The sequence below is a fragment of the Grammomys surdaster genome, unplaced genomic scaffold, assembly GCF_004785775.1.
Source record: "Grammomys surdaster isolate TR1022 unplaced genomic scaffold, NIH_TR_1.0 139, whole genome shotgun sequence".
Classification (NCBI taxonomy): Eukaryota; Metazoa; Chordata; class Mammalia; order Rodentia; family Muridae; genus Grammomys; species Grammomys surdaster.
Window position 1 is genome coordinate 5846148 of NW_021604597.1, and position 19857 is coordinate 5866004.

A 19857-nucleotide genomic window follows, 5' to 3' on the forward strand; every position below is an offset into this window, starting at 1 on the left:
TTGGTAACTCCTGATCCAGGAGATCCAGTGCCCTCTTCTGGTTGCTGTGGGCACTGCATGCATATGGTGGGCATACAGGCAAGCAGGTACACATACACAAACACATAAAGGTAGTTTTTAAAGAGATAATTTAAGGGGAAAATTACTTATCTTCCAACCCACTCATTCAGCAAATATTTTGAGCACTTACAATATATTCTTCTCATTACTAAAAATTCAATTTCAAGTTCCAAGGACTAAATGTATATGCGGGAAATAACCAGGTGACTAAATGCTCATTTACTGGGATGCTACTGAGTTATCACCATAACAAAATGCTGAAAGCAGTTTAACTGAAAGTTTAAATGCTTAAGTAAACTAGAATTTTCCATGTGGTAAAATGCTTGACAGCTACCAAACGTCAGTGTGTAAAGGCCCAGGAATTAGTTTGCTTTTCTGTTGCTGTGGCAGAGACCATGATCAAATGAAACCTGGGGATAAAAGGTTTATTTGGAGTATTCATCCTCCAATACCACATCCATCACGGAGGGAAGCTAAGGGAGAAATTCAAGTAGGGCAGGAACCTGGAGGCAGAAACTGAAACTGAGAGCATAGAGGAGTCCCGTTCATTGATTTGTTCTGTGGGGTGTGCTCAGCTGGCTTTTCTATACCACCCAAGACCACCTTGTCCAGAGTTGGCACTGGCCATAGTGGGCTGGACTCTACCACACCAATCACCAGTCAAGTGGATGTCCCACGGATGTGCTCTCAGGACAATTCAATGCAGGCATTTCTCAATTGAAATTCCCTCTTCCAAAATAATTCTAGCTTATGTCAAGTTGAGAAAAAATTAACCAGCACCCCCCAAGAGCTACTGAAGTGAAAGAGGGTTAGCTGCAAGACCCATAGGTAGATTAACTCCTTTGTTACTTAAAATACAAATGACTAGAAAAATACTATAAAACTTTCAAAAAATAAGGCATCATTTGATCATGGGTTATCAGATGCCCTTCGTATAGTTCATATATTTCAATCTAATTGATTATCATTTCAAAACATGGGTTTTAATTATTAACTATAGATTCTTAGGAGCAAGATATTGTGAATTTGCATATCATAATTAATCCAGACCTTTCACGAAGAGAAAAATAGGAAATTTTTTTTTACTATTTACAATACTTAGCACTGAATTTAATGAATATGAAAACTGAGAATTTAAATATAGAGGAGATTATTTTTCATCTTCACAGAAAGGCAATTTTATAGATGCAAAGCCAGCTTCCTTGCAGCTTCATGGCTAAATGTTGAAGGTCACCACATCCTTGTAAGCACCATAACACCTGATTTCCAGTGTTAACCCCCCACTATAATTCCCACACATCATATTGGTGCACAGTTATCCCAGTCAGGACCCAGAATAATACACTGGGGCCTGTCAAAGTGGGTGGGATCTTCCCTCACTTTTCTTGCTTTGTAAAGTTGAACTGTCTTACATTTTACTTGGGAAAGGGAACTCATGGGTAAAAAAGTCACAAAAGCACAGATCACTGAAGGGACCCGTGGATAGAAAGTCAATGAAAGCACACCTCTATCAGCCTATCCCAAACTATTCACAATACTATTGTAAAGTAATGTAAATTTGGAGGCTTTAGAGTGTCCCCGACTTGACTGTCCCCCAACCCTCATGTGTCTTCTCATTCTTTCCCCAGAATGTCGAGTGGTGAAATCAACTTCTTACACCAAAATAGCATCAGCATCCCGCAGGGGCACAACCAAGAGCCCAGGACCTTCCCGACGAAGCAAGTCCCCAGCTTCCACCAGCTCAGGTAAAGCCGCTAAGAAACCTCCCAAGCAGCTGCCTGGTTTCTGACGCAGCCGCAGCCGAGGATGTGTGGAGTTAGAGCGTGAGGATCTCAAGCAGGCGTCGATTCTGGTTTATAATTTTAGAATGTGTTCAAGCGGATGAACAGATTTGCCCAAGTCTAGCATGTTGGCTGTAAGGGAAAAAAAAATCAAACTTAGAAAAACACGCTTACTGAGATGCAGGAAATACAGAGTTGCTCCAAATGGAGGCGCTTCACCGGCTGCTACACCTTCCACCTGGCTCATCTCTCTTTGGGTCTAGAAATTTCCATCGGGGATCTGATTCTACTTGAGGCTGGCTTACAGAGGGTTTCCAATTTGTCTTTGCTGAACCTGCTTCTCAGGCTTGTATCACAGGTCTGGGTTACCTTATATGGCTGTGGGGTAAAAGCAATGAGATGTTGGGACCTGGGGAGGTCTGCCACTGCAATGACCTGGGCTGGGTCACTATCTGAATGGGCTCAGATGTTGCTGTTGGAAGTGGCTGTATCTTGGGATAAAGAACATCTCAGCCCCATTTGTATCTCCTTTGATCTCTTTAGCTTATTAACTTGTGTATGCATTCATGCTATTTTGTGTATTCATATATGCCATTTTGCAGTTATCATAATTTTTATTATAATTTATAGTACTATTCATCTATATATGAATTTAATTAATTTTCCATTCCCACTCTCTCTGGTCTAAAGATAAACACAAATCAGTTGCGAGGTGTTGGCTTTTGGTCTCAAGTATAAAACTGAAGGATGTAAACGTTGAGATAGAAATTATCAATGGTAAGCACAACACGGCTATCACCTGATCTCATGATGAGCAGCTCTGCAAAATAGCTCAGAAGATCTTTGGACCTAAGGGAAGCCTTTTCTGGCTTCACACAGGCCCAGAGGAAGTTACAAAAAGGACCAGGCTTGGCTGCCTCAAAGGCAACATAAATGGGCTGGTTCTCTGAGACTCACACTCCCTTGTGAGGGTCTTTATCTTCCTACTTCTCCGTAGTCAATTCTTAGAGGATCAAAGCTTACTCTAATTATGAAAGAAGATGCTGTCCTTTTTCCCACAGTGTGACCTTCATCATAGCCAGTCAGAACTGTGGGCTGGCAAGAACATGACTGGTACTTGAGACAAGCTCATAATTCATTATTGCTGAGTTTAAGCATAGGCAGAGAGCACCTTGCTTGGCGCCATTCATCCAGATAGGATAGACCCTAAAACGAGACTTTTCTGAAGCACAAGATTTGAAGTTTACAGCTCATGGGAGTTGCTTGGGAGCAGGTAAAGTTTGACATGATGACCCCATCCTCTTGGGTGCTAAGGGAATGAATCTCTGCTCTTGTCACAACTCAAGCAACAGTGAGGGAGTCATTCTCAGCCTCACTACCATCACCTGAGAACATGCCAGGCATATAAAGCCTTGAGCACCATTTTAGATCCACTGACTCAGAAACTCTGGAATGGGGCCATGCAGACTGAAGTTTCTAGAACAATCCAGACAATTCTGATGAATGCATAAATTTAAGTACCACTGGATTCTGGTAACAGAAAGGAAATAAGCAGAGAGAACTTGTTTGGCTCTGAATAATTGAGGAGGAAAGACATGGCTTGCTGGTCTTTCTCTTTTGCCTCACAGAGGTAGATTCTTGTCTTCATCTTTCTTGTCCTTAAGATTCCAGAACCATCCTTAATCCTAGCTACCATATAAACCTCTAAGAGACTCAATGTATGAACAGCCTCTTGACTGTTGTAGTACCTAATTATAGATATGGAAATTGTAGTGTGATTCTGAACCTGTTGTATTTCAAACTCCCCTGGAAGAATTTAGCTTGTCCACTCTTTGATGACAACCATAAGGGCTTAAGTTTGAATACCTAGTACCCATATAATAAAGCCAAGCAAACCCACATATGCCTGTTATTCCCACATAGGGGGCAAATATAAGCAAAATTCCCAAGCCTGGTAGCCAACCGGCATTGTTGAAACAGACTAAGCTTTCAGTTCACTGAGAGTAGGACACCTAACAGTCTTCTGGTCTCAGCATGTAAGCATACATGCCTGCCCACGTGCATACTCATACACATGTACACCATATACACAGCATGCAGACATGCATGCCTGCACACATGCATGCTCACACATGTGTATATCATGCACACATATACACAACATGTAAGCATGCATACCTGAATACATACATGTAGCGGTAATTTGGGATATTCCACTTTACACTCCCAGTGGGTCCTGCTTCCAGCTACCTTTCCTGGGAATCTTTGCATCTGCAAATGAAACACACACATTAGCTTATTTTTAATATGCTGTCTAGCTCAGTGGCTGGGCATTTCTAATCCTTTGTCTGCTACCCTAGACCCAATCTGGTAAGTGGCCAGTGCCCACTTACCTGAATTCTCACATGGCTGGTTGGCTTTATCTCCTATGTCTACTCATATCCCACTGCTTCATGTTGATTTCTGCCTTTCCTCGCCCCCCTACCTGGTGTTCTAGCCCACACAACTCTAAGAGTCCCACCCTGTCTCTCTTTGCCCAGCCATGAGCTGCTGACACCTTTATTGATCATTGATCGATCAAAAACCAATTGGCGACAAGGACCTTTACCATTTGTACACACAGATTCCTGATTGAATCAAACCATTAGAACTAATCTCCAACATATATATGCTCATATATGTGTACACCATAAACACACACACAAAGAGAGAGAGAGAGAACGAGAGAGAGAGAGAACAAGAGAGAAAGAGAGACTATAATATGAACTGATTTGATTTAAATAAAGATCAAGGGAGTTTAGTTTACCTTCATATTGGTTCACAATATGAAAGGCATGAGGAAGCCAGAGTGGCCTAACTTGAAACTGCATTGTTGCCATCTTCCTAAAACGTAGAGATTTCAACGTGTAGACCTTGCCTTGGAGCTCTTACAAAAACATTGACACTGGGGCAGGGGATTTGGTTTAGAGCTTCTATTCCATGGCAGATGCATAAACAACTTTTTGTCCAGTTACATTTTCTACTTTGAATCTCTGTCTTCATAGATTGTCATGGCAAACATACTTAGCACCCCCAGATGTTTTACAACCCTCAAGTCAACAATGAGGAAATGAATCACTCCCACCTTAGAAGCATACATTCTTCATGACAGTTCCCTCTGTGTAGATTCTCCAGTGCCAGTTCAATCAACCATGGGTCAAAAATACTCAGGAAAAAAATTGCAACTGTACAGAATATGTAGCTTATTTTAGGGGCTATTATTCCATAAGTAATGAGATACAACCGCTGTTTGTGTTGTGTTGTATTTATGCTTTTACAATTATTATAAGTAAACTAGAGGTTACTATATAAGCATCTATGCATCGGTCATATGCAGATACTATGCTAGTTTGTATGAGACTTGAACATCTGTAGATGGCAGTATTCACAGAGGAAACAACCAACCTCACAAGACTATGGCGAGACAACTGCATTGCCTGTGCAGTATAGAAACACTCATGGCACCAACTATTCAATCATGAACATAGACTTTCTGTGGAGGTCAGTGCTGAGAGCTAGAGATACGAGGGAGAACATTCAAAAGAGAAAAGCCTTAGCCCACAGATATCTCCTATGACTAAAACACTGTCCCATATAACCCAGGCATAAAACTTACTTATTCGTGACTCCAGAAATCTTGGTCTTTTTATTTATGCTGTTTAAATGTTACATTTTTTGCAGATATATAAAATATTTTATGCAACATATGCAGATAAGAGCAGAATCAAAGCTGAAGAAATGTAGAGAATTTTAATGAGTTCACAGTAATTTGGCAAGTTCTATTGATTTCTATCAGATACCTTCAAAGGCAAACTGCTAGCCATTAATCTTAGCTCCATCCTTTCTTTCAGTCCAAAGACTCAGCTGTCTGTATTGTATGAAGGAACATGTCTGCTTTGGGGCTCCAACAGAATTATTGAAGATAAAATTCACCAAGAGCTTAGTGGTTCACCTCTTGTTTTTCCAAATTTTCAAGTATCTAAAACCTATTCCCACAACTATTCTCTTTTCACCTATTCAGCACTTGCTTTAAATGGGGTTCATAGCTCTGAACCATTATCATGACTTAATGTTTACTTGGGGATAGCATCTTGTACCAACTGCCTTGTATAGCTCCTCATTGTTAATGCCAGGTTAATTAGACACTTCCTGAGCATCTGCCTCATCCCAGCATGCCTTAGGCCCCAAGAAGACAACAACAATTAAACCACAGTCCTTGCTGAGAAACTCATTTGCATTCTAGTGGGGGGGTGGGGGGAGATACTAGTATGCTGTACTAAGTGTCATGATGGCCCAGAGGATGGAGAGAGCAAGCAAGCATCATTAACCCAGTCAGAGTAGCTTCCAGGAGACTAGGATTTATAAATTGGGCCTGGAAGAATCTTAGTAGCATACTTGGAGTATACTTCTCCAATTTAAATGAACGCATAAAGCATGAAAGTATAAGGAATAATTATTAGTCCAATAAGGAACTGTGCTTGGTGGGCTGGAGAGATGGCTTAGCAGTTAAGATTACTGACTGCTCTTCCAGAGGTCATGAGTTCAATCCTCAGCAACCACGTGGTAGCTCACAACCATCTGTAATGGGGATCTGATGTCCTCTTCTGTTGTGTCTGAAGACAAGGACAGTGTATTCACATACATGAAATAAATAAAAATTAAAAAATAAAAGAACTGAGCTTGGTGGCACATGCCTATAATCTCAACACTCAAAAGGCTGGAGGAGCATGAGTTTGCAGTGATCCTAGGTCACACAATGAGAGTCTCTGGAATGAATTCTGGAAAGGTATGGAAAACATGACATAGCTGAGTTACTTGTCATATTGCACAGGGCCATGAAGGCATGTTCCCTGTGGTAGGGTTAGGAAGTGAAAGATGACTTTAGAAGGGTTGTCAAAGGCTAATGAAACAGAGCACTGTCCTAGACAGAACAACTCTATGTGTGAGGAGGGAGGTCCTGGAGGTTCCTGTAATCCTCCTGGAAAGAAAATAGTAGGAGAGAACTGAAACATTGTTGAAAATGGATGAAAACTTCCAAGGGGTGTAAACCAATGAATTTAACCATGTGTGAGGATGAGCGCAAGAGATGGATTCTGTTTGTCCAGGGCAGAGGTGGGAGCAGTTTCTCCTTTAGGCATGAGAAATGTGTGGTGCTGTAGAAATGTCAGGAAACATAAGTGACCATTTTAGTAAGGAGATTTGAACTGACAGCGTAGACTCTGGCAGAAAGCAACTTTTTTAAAAACAATAGAAATGTATGACTCCTCTGCCCCATCCAGAGATTTGCAAAGATGAAAATAAAATCCTGAAGGATGTCTGCCTTTCTGAGAGGAGATTAGAGGAACCTAGAAAACTGTGAGTGAGAAATAACAGCCCCAAAGGCAAGAAGATGGAGATGGAGGGACAGACAGAGATACTTCGTTCTGGAAGCCACAATGCAAGGATTCCATACGGTCACCAAGGATGCAACTAGGAGGTTCAAGCAGATGACCTATGATGCTTGTGCTAACCCCCTCACTATAACCACAGCCTTGAACCAACTGTTAGAAACTCTAAACTTCTGTCATTTAACATATTTGGTTCATGGTACTGTCTGGGTGGCTGCTGCCTGCATGAGTGAACCGGGAAATACCAAGAAACATGTCTTTCTATCCTTCATGGCTATTCCTAGTGGCCAGTCCTCTCCATCGCTCCCAGCATAGGTCTTTTCAGAGTCATCAAAGCTTGGTTGGTCTTACCTGTAAAGTTAAAACTAGGAAAAAGAACTGTTCCCTTCCCCCATGGTGCTATCATCTTTGTGTTCTTTGGGGTGTCTTGTTTGTTTGTGTCAGTTTGGTTTTCCTGTGTCTATATGCTTTCTCACTCTTCTTCAACCGATAATCATCCTGATTAGGACCTACAGCCTCACCTGGTCAGCCACCCTGGGACCTGCAGATATGCATGCGTTTGCCTCCACTTTCTCTGCTGGTCCTGGATATTTCAATGTCAAAGAAAAACAAGCCATGCATGTTAGACAATGATGGGAAATAGCAAGCGGATTTCATTCCAAAAAGTGACCATGCAGCACTTAGTTTAAAAATAGTTAAAAATTAATTTAATTAAAAAATGCAAAATAGTAAAGGACAAATCAGAACTTTCCATCATAGCAAACAGCCTGGACTTTATACATGCAGTCCAAAGGGTAAAGGGAACAACGACCACTGAAGATATCACTTGGATATTTATTTTTCCTTATAAAAATTCTATTGTAAAAGCTAGGCATGGGGGCTCATGATATCATCTTAGCCTTCAACAGGCTGAAAATACAAAGATCACATTCCAGTCCAGCCTGAGATACTTAGCAAGACCTTGCCTCCAAAAACCAAAGTAATAGCAATAATTTATTTTTTTTCATTATTTCATTATAATTCAGGAAACATATTCTCATTCCTAAACATTTTTTTCTATGGATTTTTGTAACTTTTTTTTTTGGTCTGGTAAAATGTTGATAAAACTTTCTGATTAACTTTTTGTTTGAAGGTAAGAAATAATTTACAAATGCAAATAATTTGTATAATTTTTTTTTCCACAAAAGTCCTGAGGGCCAAATGGAGCTCCAGGCACTTTGCCTTTTATGCCATAAACATTTTCAAATGTGCAGAAAGCTTTGAGAAACCATGGCAGACATATGCTCCTGAGTAAGCTTAGTTATTCTAGCAAGCGAGGGGTGGGGCATTCCAGCTGAGGTGGTAGTATGAAGTGGGTTTGGTGTGTAGCTTCTGTTAACATCTCTTACATCTCAGAGCCCCCACAGTGGTTCTCCTTCCTTCCTTTCTTTGTGTCCACCCTTCCAGACAGCAGAATTTAAGTCTGTGTTTCCAGAAAAGGAAGAGACAGATCAAAAGTCCATGTGCATTCCGATTCTGTTACAGAACTGTCTGGGGTAAGATGGTGAACATCTAAGCACTGACGTTACTTCAAGAGACCTTGTATTTTAAAATTGTCACAGGCAAGTCTTCTCAGCCCTCTGTGTCCTGCTTCTCCCAGAGAGACACAGATACCCTTTGTCATTTCCTGAAGACATTTCTCTGCCATTTTTTTTTTCTGCTTAGGAGAACCCCTACTTCAGCAAAAGTGGTGGTTTTGTTCCCTCCCCAATTCTCATTTTAATTCCTAGTGATATGCAAACACTAGCATGTAGTGATTCTAGCTGATTTCTGCCTCTCCTGGGTCTCCTTATATGACCCAGAGTCCCTTGATTTCAATGTGTATCCTATCTGTCTGCATCCATTTCATGACTGCAAAAGTTGGTAGGCTTCTACCACCTACTAGACTTTCCAAAATTTTTATTTGTTTATTTATTTCAGCCTTTAACAGTTTCATGTATGTATATGATGAACTTTAGTCACTTTCACTCATTCCTCTCTGCCATCCCCCTCCCTCTCTGTTAAATCTTACTCTCCCAAGTATGTCCCACCTACTTTCCTATCTTTCTATGTCTGCGTGACCCATTACATTAATTAGAGGTGTTTGCATGAGTGTGAGTGGAAAGCTGTTTACTGGAACATGGAAAATGTATCCATGGCTATGTGACTGAAGAGAGTGACACCCCTTTCCCTAGCAACCATTAGCTGTCAGTAGACCCTCAGGAAGGCTTGGGACCTCTTGCATGATAAAATGGTGATGGGTATAATCTTGTGCAGGTTTTGTCTGGATAACAGCAGTTTTAGTGAGTTCAAGGGTACAACGGCCATGTCATGTCCAAAAGATATCCTTCTTGGCTCTCGTTCCCATTCTCCATGTATGTCCTCTTACAGATGTTCCTGTGGCTTGGCATTTTAGCCAGGTATGAGTCTCTAAACTTATTTTTGCTATGAGCCAAAATAAGAAGTCTCTGGGTAAGGCTGATAGTATTGCCAATCTATGGATATAAACATGTCTACTTAGAATACAGTTTGATCACGTGTCCATGTAGCAAAATTATAGTAGTGGGTTCCCAGTATGGCCTACAGTTTCTTGGCCATCAGCTGTTGACCAGGCATGAGTTCCTTCCTGAGGTAAGGCCTCTAATCCCATTAAAATAGTAGTTGGTTATCAACTATACATTCATGCCACAGTAGGCACATCTGTCCAAGACTGATCTTACTGTAGCTCAAAATGTCCACAGCTGGGTGATGACATTACTCCCCCAGTAGCCTGCATAGCACCATCCAGCACCATGAAAGCCAATGTCATAGTTGCCTTTCTATTGCTGTGAAAAGACACAATGACCAGTGCAACTTAAAGAGAAAGTACTTAATTGGACACTTGCTTATAGTTTTAGAAGGTTAGTCCATGATCATCAGGGCAAGAAGCATGGTGGTAGACAGGCAGGCATAGGACTGCACAGTAGTTGAAAGCATGCATGTTATTAGAAAAATAAGGCCTGGGGTAGGCTTCTGAAACCTCAAAGCCCAAACCCAGTGACAAACTTCTTCTAACAAAGCCATACCACCTAAGCCTTCCTTAATAGTTCACCAACCTGCAAGCAAAAGTTCAACTATGTAAGCCTCTGGGAGACACTCACATTCAAACCACCACATCCTGCTACCAGGAAGGGAGCTTCCAAATCACCTGCAACTTGACTTACCTTAAGTCAGTGCTCATGGTATGTGGCATCAGCAACAGGGTTTATTGTCAAGTTCTGGTGGACAACCAGGTCAACGGCAATAAGCTGAATTCTATTGGACATCAGTGACCCTTCCTTGACCAACAGCTCCTGGGGAAGATTCTCTGTCAGCACTAGTATTTTTGTAGCTACTGAAAGGAGCATTATCCCCTGCTGTGACCCTTTATCTTAGCTTTTTAAAAATTATATTTTAATTAACTTATAAAATAGGTCTCCATGTAATTTTTTTCACACTCTCCTAGCAGTGTTTATCCCTCCCTGCAAGCTCTCTCAAATACTCCCTCACTTTAAATTTCCTCCCTCTAGGATCCACTCCCCACCCTCCTTTCATGTTCTACTCCCTTCTTTCTTCCTTTAAACATGGTATCTGGTCATGAAAGGTACATAGTGAAATATTTACTCAGTGAAAATGAGAAGCACTTTATCTCTCAGTTAGTCTTGTTTTGAGATCTGTCTGATATCATTTCCAGCTTCACAGGTGAAAATATACACATGGTACCTGGCATCTGAGAGCCCTAGGAATCCTCCAACTGAAAAGAGAAGAAATCCTTTAAGTGTGTGTGTGTGTGTGTGTGTGTGTGTGTGTGTATTCTTCATTAGTGCACACAGAATATAAGGTCATTTAGAAGCAATGAATTAGTCAACTGTTCTCCAAATGTAGGATGTTTTAGGAACGTTCATGTTCATATTCAATAATAAGCTTCACGTACCATGTATGATGGTTGGTTGATATGAAATCCTGAATTCATGGTTCCAATCAATAAGAAAATGTAGAATTTTCTGTTTAAACTGTTGAAGGAAAAGGTGGATTGAATTCAGATCCTCAGACTTGGTGGCAGATGCCTGCACCTGCTGAGCTGTCTTACACCTGCTGAGCTGTCTTACTGACCCTGCTTTGAAATTAAGGTAAAGGATAGTCTCATGCCCAGCATTGTTCCCCTGGAATCCATTCTTGACCATGTTAGAGCTCTTGAGAGCTTTCTAAAATGCAGTCTGGACCCATTCAACAGCTTCTCGTTGCCCTTAGAATACAAAGCAAACCCTCTACCATGGATTTCAACACGCTGCAAGGTCTGAGGTCCCTGCTGAGTCCTTCACCTGCATCCATAATGCGATTTCTTCTCCTGATCCAACTCAGCTTCTCTCGGTCCCTCACCATGCCTATCTCTGACACAAGGAGTCCTATGAACTTGGTACGTTTCCCTGTTGTGTCTTCCTCATCTTATATGGCTAACTCCTTTTCCACTGCCTTCTCCATGGGCTACAGGCCAACCATGACCCCATTAGTTAGGAATTCCAATAACGTCTCTCAGAGCACTTCATTGTAATGATTGGTTCTCTGATTTCCCTGTAGCCTGAAAGTCTGCTGCAGTGAGGGAAGGGGAGAGCAGGAGTGTGCATGTAGGTTGTGGATTGTGTAGTTTAGATCTCAGATTTTACTCCTCAAATTGCTCATTGCCTGTGACTCAATTCCCTCATCTGTAAAATGGGGGGAAATAATACTGCCTAATGAGATGATACTTTTTAAAGATCCAAATGCATTGACTGGTGCACAGATCTTAATACACACTTCCTGAGCGGAAGCTTCTGTGTTTGCTCAGAGAGTGCCCCCACCCAAGCCTGAGTTCCATCCACAGTTAGCTGTAGAGTCAAAGTCGGCATTTTTATGTTAATTTAATAAAAGGTGCCCTCCAGCCAACAACTAGGCACAGCAACTCTTCCCTTGGTAGGCATGGATTCTGCATCTACCACAGTGCTGAGATCTTCTGTTTCCTAGTCAAGCCCTTCCCTTAGAGACCATTGGCTGGGAAGTCCAGTCCAGTAAGCCATGAACATGAGACCCATCTAATAAAGACAGCCCAATGGCATGCAAGCAAATTAAAACACAACTTGCTGTTGTGTCATGCAAAAACATCAGTAAACAACCTCCCCAAAGGTTTTAAAGAAATAGTTATCAGTATATTTCAATGGAAAAACTACCAAGTAGTATAGTATGTGGCGTTTTAAAGATCTTTGGAGTAGAGAAAAAAGGTGCTGGGGAGCTTTCCTGGCCTCGGGCTCCTTAAGTTTTAATGAGAACTCAGTGTATGAAAAATAAAATCAACAAACACACAGACTTTTGTGCGTCCCTATCACCTGAAACTTGCCAGGCTTTGGAAGAGTTATTGTCATTTTGATTCTTGTGTGAGTCACTGAGTTGCCTGCCCCCAGAGGCGCTTCATTATGATTCAGTGCAAAGGATTGAGCCGGCTGGGGCTTCCGGAGTGAGGAGTGAGTGTGTGTCTGGTGGGGGTTGCAGTGGCAACGCGTTGGCATGAGGCTTAATTGACACCTTTGATGTAGCCTAAGACAGAACCCGCACCTCCCACTGCCGCTGGGAAGACGTCAGCCTTACGCAGGAAAAGGCATCTGCTGATGAATCCTGCATCTCATTCAGCTCGCTCCCCGAGCAGCCTTAGCGGTCCCTAGCTAATCCAACTGCTTCCCAGTCTGAGGGTGCTGGGCTTGGTGCTGAGAAGAGGCTCTGGCTATTGGCTATTGTCAGGTCAAACACTAAGACTGTGTCCATGTTAGAACTCATAGAAGGTAAGTGGATTGCACTGCCGTCTCTCCCCCAGGGTACCTTCCAGAATGTATGCGTCTCTTGTCTGATTCTTCTCTCCCTGTGCATCTGCAAGGTTGCCACATTAGAGTGGCAGGCAGCCTTTGATATCTTTATACAGTCGTGTCTTCAGGGGGTATGTGTTCTCAGAGGTGGCGCTAGCTAGAGGAAAGGATAGCCCGGCTCCGAGGTTTCATCTCAGCTTGCTGACAGTGTTTTCCACAACTTGAGTGTTGGGTAGAATTCCAGAGTTTGGGACCTGTTGGCAGCTTTTTTAATCAGTTCAATAGCAACAAAGGCAAACTGTGTGGGGTTTCTCAGCATCTGCTGGCAATTATTTTGTCCTGTTTGAGGCAGACACATCAGAATCATGCGGGGGGTGGGGGGGAGTAAGACAGGACATAGATGAATGTAGAAATGTCTAAAAGTGAGTTATTAAATTATAAAAATACAATGGTCCATTTTTTTCAAGTCTCTGGGAATGCCACCTGTGAGCGATTTCAACATTTTCTCCCACTGAGTAACTAAACTAATCACACACACACACACACACACACACACAGGTCTCAAAGCCTTGAACATACTCGTGAAAATCTCTCTTGGCTTAAAGCGGTCAAAAGAAACTTGTGCAAAGTATATTTTTAAAAATTATATAACCTGCTGTTGTATTAAACACAAGATAAACAGAACAGTGAGTGTCTGAAGATGGCTATTCCCTAAGGATTTCCCTCGTGAGTCACATAATGGCTCTAATTTTTAGCTGATGTCCCTTCTCTGTCTGTTTCCTTGAGAAGATGAATTGTTATGAAAATTCTTTAATGTACTATTTCTCCTCTCTGTGTGATTCCTTTTGTTTCTAGTTAATGGAACCCCTGGCAGTCAGCTCTCCACTCCACGCTCGGGCAAGTCACCAAGTCCGTCACCCACCAGCCCAGGAAGCCTGCGGAAGCAGAGGGTAAGGACGCAAGCAAGCCATCTATTTAAAATCTGTCTAGGTTTTGTTGCAAAGTGGCATAGGTGTCAGCAAAAAGTGCTGCTTTTCTAGGTGAATGACCAAGCCAGGGTAAGGGTAACTTGCTGTGGGTCACTCTCCATCGCTATGGTTCAGCTAGATCCCAGGTCTTACCATTTCCACAAATTTGCCCAGTCTTAATTCTGAATACAATATGCAACTGCTGCTTCAGTTTTAAATACCCTCTTGTCTGTTCATAATACATGTACTTTATTATGTATGCAAGTGTCCTTAGTCATAATTGATTTTATTAGATACAGCCACGAATAGTCTCTTAAGGAAAAAGAAAAGTCAATGGCGGTAGCATCCTGGTGGAAATTGCTTGGTGGTAAGCAGGGTGGTCTAGAGCAGCTGGAGAGTCCATGCGGCAGACCATGGGAATGTAGGATACCAGTTTTGTCAATGGACCCACACTGAGCCACATTCTCTTAAATTTATTTTGAGCCTCTTGTATAATAGCAGAGAAATTCACTGAGCTTGGAGACAGATGTGTAAAAGTTACTGGAAATAGTGTCAGCTTCTCCAAAGCTAAGCAAGAGGGTGACTGTTAGATCTGAAATGAAAGAACTTCTTAAATCTCCTCACTCCCTACACTGCTCATCGACTCCAGTTATACCAAGGCCAGAAGAGGAGAACTGGAGATGGGAAAAAGGAAAAGACATGCTGGAAAACATAGATGCCCCTTCAGGGTCCTGATTTCAGAGTAGAGAGGATTATGTTTACTTAAGTGACTTATATGATGGTGCCTACTGAATAATTTAATAGACAGGGACTCCTCAGAGGCTACTGCATTTAAATATCAGCATGTCTAAGTTTAATTTCTTTTATTATGCATTTAAATGACACTTCTAAAAATTGATGAATTTAAGTTTATCAAATATGAAGTCTCTCTTGGTCAAACTTCCTCTTTCAAAATGGATCTTCAGGCTGCTAAAACCATCAATCATTTTTAAATGGGGGCCAACATGAAATCAGTCAGTCTGCAATCACTTTGAACCTCTTGCCCCAAATATCTTTCTCTACCAATTCGTCTAGCAAGAGTTGAGCTTCTTTAGTCTGTTAAAACCTGTGATTTTGTATATGCTTTTCTATTCAATGGTGGGATCATTTTTAGTAGAGAAGTCTGTCATCGGTCTTCAGTGGTTTTAGGAATCATTAATAAACTACAGAATTGGCCACATTTATCTTAAAAGATTATCCAAGGTGAGGGAAGAGCTGATGTGGTCATCCTGTACTCAGAAATACTAGCCAGCAGGGTTCCCCTCTGTGCAACAGCCAGAGACCTAGCACAGAGAATGTCTCCAGAACATCCTTTCTCTTGAAGTGTACCTGTGCTTCAGAGCTAGCACAGGAACAAAAATATCTTTCAGTTCACTGAACTCAGTCTCAGACTTTATTGTAATATCCCAGGTTTAGTTTTGAGACTAAATTTAGAAGGACTGAGAATACATGCCAGGTTCTCTCCCTAGGAGTTTCTGGTGGGGACCCCTTCGTCTTTGGAGTATTCGATTTTTCTCAGTTGTTCTTTATAAGCAGAACAAGGCTAGAATTTGCATCCCTTTCTTTTCTGCTTCCACGGGATTTTTCAGTTCAATTGAGGCAGAAAAATTTCATCCAGATTTGTAGACATTGATTTACATAATTAACACTTTGCAGCCCTTCACAAATAACAGGTATTGACAGGTTTTTCTTCTTGCTGTTTAAGCCACCAGTATAGCACTGTTATTAAGGGAGCCAAAATTTTTCTCATTTACTTTTAGAGGGACAAAGAGTTTAATACCATCTGAAAACATTTATTAAACACATGTCATAAGCAGGATACTGAATGCGTTCAACGACGGTTTAGTTTCTAGGCTTCTGAGTTTGGCTATGTGTATTCAAAGATGGTTCTGTTCTCAAGTCTTTGAATTTTTGAACACCCTCCATCTCTGTACCATGGAGGCATTTCCAGCTCTACTGAGAGAAGCTTTCATCCTTTTGGGTAGACAACTGCACCAAATAACCCCTCCCTGTTAAAACAAGACCAGAATATCCCTAAAAATTGTTCCTGTTTCAAATTTAGTTAATATTCTTTTCAAACAGTTGGCTATACTTCTATGCAAGATGGCATGTGCTAAAAGAAGACACTTCAAAGAATGAATTAATTCCTTTTATTGCAAATTAGAAAACAGTAGCCACTTCTATTTTTTCTTTCTGTGTTGCCTAGTAACATACCCAGAAAATGAGTTGGCAAACACACACACACACACACACACACCTTAAAATACAGGAGGAGAAGCTAATTTTTAAAAGGAGTATTAAGGTATATAGCTGATTTCTTTACAAACAAAAAAATCTGTATTTTACTTATGTTAGCTACGATTTAGTAAGCTGTTTTTCTTCCCTTAAGATCAAGTTTCTAAATTACTTCCTTTGACATTTTAGAATAGTCATATGAGAGACTAGTCTGCATGTCAGATTCATTTCTCCATTAAATACACTGGAGACAGTGAACCAAGTAGCTTCCCTATTTATACAAAGGACAATTACTTAAGTGGCTTCTAGAAGCATCTTCCTGGCCTCAGAAATTAACTTTTTAGGCCCTCTTCCTATCCATAAACGCTTTCTTTTTGGGGGGGTCCCTTTTCTTAAAACATCAAGAGAAAAAAATGTGTTGTATTGAGTAGGTTGAATAAAGCCCCCCATTACACTCCCACGCCACTGACTTTTGTAGCTTAACTGAGCCCTCAGATGACGTAGGAGTGGGCAGCACAAAACTGAAAATAAGCTAACTGTAGACACTGGGTGGAACTGAGCAGGTTGCTTGGCTACTAACACTGAGATATAATAGCAGACAAGGTGGCAGGAAGAAGGGAAGAAACGGGTAATGGGTTGGGAACTAGACGGAGATTTGGAGTAGGATGTGGGCGTGTGTAACTGAGAATTCTTCCAGTCACCCAAGCATAAAACTGTGAAAGAGCGGTGTGTGCTGGGTTTCCACTGTGTGCAGCTGCACGCTGGAGTTACTGTCCCGCATACCTTAATGCCAGCTGCTGCATCCGGCAAATTATTTTTGTGAGGTAACCACATTCTTCTCCCCAGAATGGGAAGAAAATGTCTATGGAAGAATTTCCTAGACACGGAATAGCAGAGGTGGTCTTGGCAGGCAACAGGGGCCATAACTCAACTGGACACGAAGGAAGGCAAGAGCCCATGATAGCTCAAGAAGCACTTTCTTGCCGATAAAACGAAATCATCGCTTTGCCAGTGTTATCTTTTCTCTTACGCAAAGTTGGTGACTTGAGTAGTTGTAATGACGTTAGGAGCCAAAGTCCCATCCCTTCCCAAGTTGCTCCCCAGAGAGGAGCAGGGAACCCAAGAAAGGAAAGTAAACGAATCTGTCCTGCCCTTCATCTTACAGGACCTGTACCGCCCCCTCTCGTCGGATGATTTGGACTCTGTAGGAGACTCAGTGTAAAAGACACAATGGAGCGATGTGTATGGTTTGTGATGGGATCAAGGTTTCCCATTTCCTAAGCAAGCATCTAACAGCAAAATACACAAAGGAGTTTTGCATAAGTAACTAAGTTGTACAAAAGCAAGTGTGCAGACATTTTCTACTTGTGGTATTATTCTTTGAAAGAAAAAAAAATTTTTTAAAGTGTCTCCTCCATTTGGTGTAACTGAGGAGAATTTGAATACAATATTTGCTAGTCACTGAGGATTTTATGACTAAGGTCTGGTTCCAGACAAATTTCATATATGATTCCAATATTAGATACAAGAACCACCCTAACGATCCAGCATTAGAGTCCCCATTTTTATAAATGAGTCTTCTTTTTAATCAGTAAGTAGATATATAAATACAATTTTTCTGTACCTAGTATAAGAAAAATTTAATAAAGTAACAGACACAGTTTTTTCTAAAAGGTAAAAATCTTTTACCCTTTTAGTTTAAAATTTATGTATATATTATCAGAGAGCTGATTAGTTATTTCATTGCAAAACATTACAAAAACTCTCCAGGATTATTATTATTTTTTTGAGTGAATATGTCTTAAAGAGAGTCAAGGAACTCCTGTAGGAGACATCTCACAAAGACTAATATTAAGCAGTAAGAACATTCTTTGTTGTTTTTGTTTTGTTTTGTTTTGTTTTGTTTTGTTTTGTTTTGGGGTTTTTGGTTTTGTTTTGTTTTTTGGGTTTTTTTTGTGGTAGTGGTTGTTGTTATTATTGTCACATGGATTTCCTTTTTCCAGATTATGTTTTATAAAAATAGTTTCAGTAACATGGAAACATGAATAACTTGGCATTATGATTAACTATATAATGTTTCCCTACAACAGCAATACTATAAACATATTTTTCCCAAGTGTGCAAAGTTTTTGACCTAAAAAAAAATGGGACTTATACTGTTTTTCAAAAAATAAACTCAGTTTGAGAATTGGAATTCTTCTAAACAGAGCTTGTACACTGGGCCTCCAGATAGCCAAAGCTCCATTCTGATCATCCTGCATCTTGTTTGGGAAATCTTCATATGCAAAACTCCTTTTGTGTCAAACCAAGTGTGTCTATGATTATAACCCACTGTTAAAACATTAACCTACTAATTCTTCTCCTCTAGTCTTCTATTTTCAAAAGTGTAAGTCAGCTTTGCTTAAATGTAAAACAGTTATTTTTAAATCTAGATGTTAGAAATCAATGTGTATGGTGTATTGTATCTAGACCATACCCGTGACCGTTTCCTTTTGCTAGCTCAAACACTAACCATTTAAGACTTACAAAGCATGGATTTTATATTCTCCAGGCTTGACATATCTCAGTAGGGTGACAGATTTAAAATGTATGGTGCCATTTGGAGCCTTTTACTTGAGATTTCTTTCAAATTTCTCTTGAAAACATTTTGAAAATGCCTGATTCAAGATGGAGAGGAGTCTCCTTGTCATATGGTTTCAAATGTTATTGATTTATTTCTCTCAGTAGACTGTTCAACTAGCAAATTTTCCCATCTGGTTTATAGTTACCTATGCTAGCATCTCACTTGACAAGTGGATAAAATATCCCAACTGAAAAAGAAAAATAAGACGTCCAGGCATCCTACCAGCATTTGAAAAGTTAGCCGAGTGATAATTATTGCCTCATTACCCTGCCTGTTAAAGAGGAGAGGGCACTTCTTTGGCGTGTTATTTGAGAACTGCAGACTGATCCCTCCATCTTGAAAGGACAGAAAATGATCATACCTGTTCCAGACTTCGGATTTTAAAACTGTTTCCAATAGACATGAACAGAGACTCCTGCTGAGATCAAAGGGCTGCCTTGTCTTTAGCTGAAACAGTAAACATCTGTGAGGATGCCATGCTGTCTGTTGCAGCGTTATGTCTTTGTAAAAATGCATTACTTAATATAGTTCAGCCCATAAAAGATTAATATGTATTTGACTAACCTGTCAAAAATGCAACGAAAGCAGTGGGTCAGATGGTCCAGAACAAAACATAAATTCCAGTAATTTCAACTCCCCTGTGCAGTCAATCGTATGGAAACTCAATAAATGCTATCTGCTCTGGTTAAGTAGCAGATATTGCCAATGGCTATAAAGATCATGGCTTTGTTTAGACACAGCATAAAGAGAGTAGACTTGGACTAATTGCCAGTAGGTATTGTGGCCAACTTTCCATTCAAGTAGATCCAAAGAGATGCTATTCCCTGGCATTTCATCTTTGAACATATGACTTTTATT

General features: G+C 40.7%; 1 protein-coding gene across 2 annotated transcripts in view; it reads left to right on the plus strand.

Annotated features, from left to right (window-relative positions):
• Positions 1-19857, plus strand: part of Dclk1 (doublecortin like kinase 1) — a 281860-nt gene that overhangs the window by 200273 nt on the left and 61730 nt on the right. Inside the window, exons 5-7 of one of the 2 annotated variants that reach the window (XM_028763453.1) lie at positions 1689-1805; positions 13990-14084; positions 17542-18025. In XM_028763453.1, coding sequence (XP_028619286.1) covers positions 1689-1805; positions 13990-14084; positions 17542-17598 — 269 coding nt within the window. In that variant the 3' untranslated portion in view covers positions 17599-18025. Of the gene's footprint in view, positions 1-1688; positions 1806-13989; positions 14085-17541; positions 18026-19857 lie in introns of those variants that run through there. The other variant, XM_028763452.1, reaches the window with a different exon arrangement.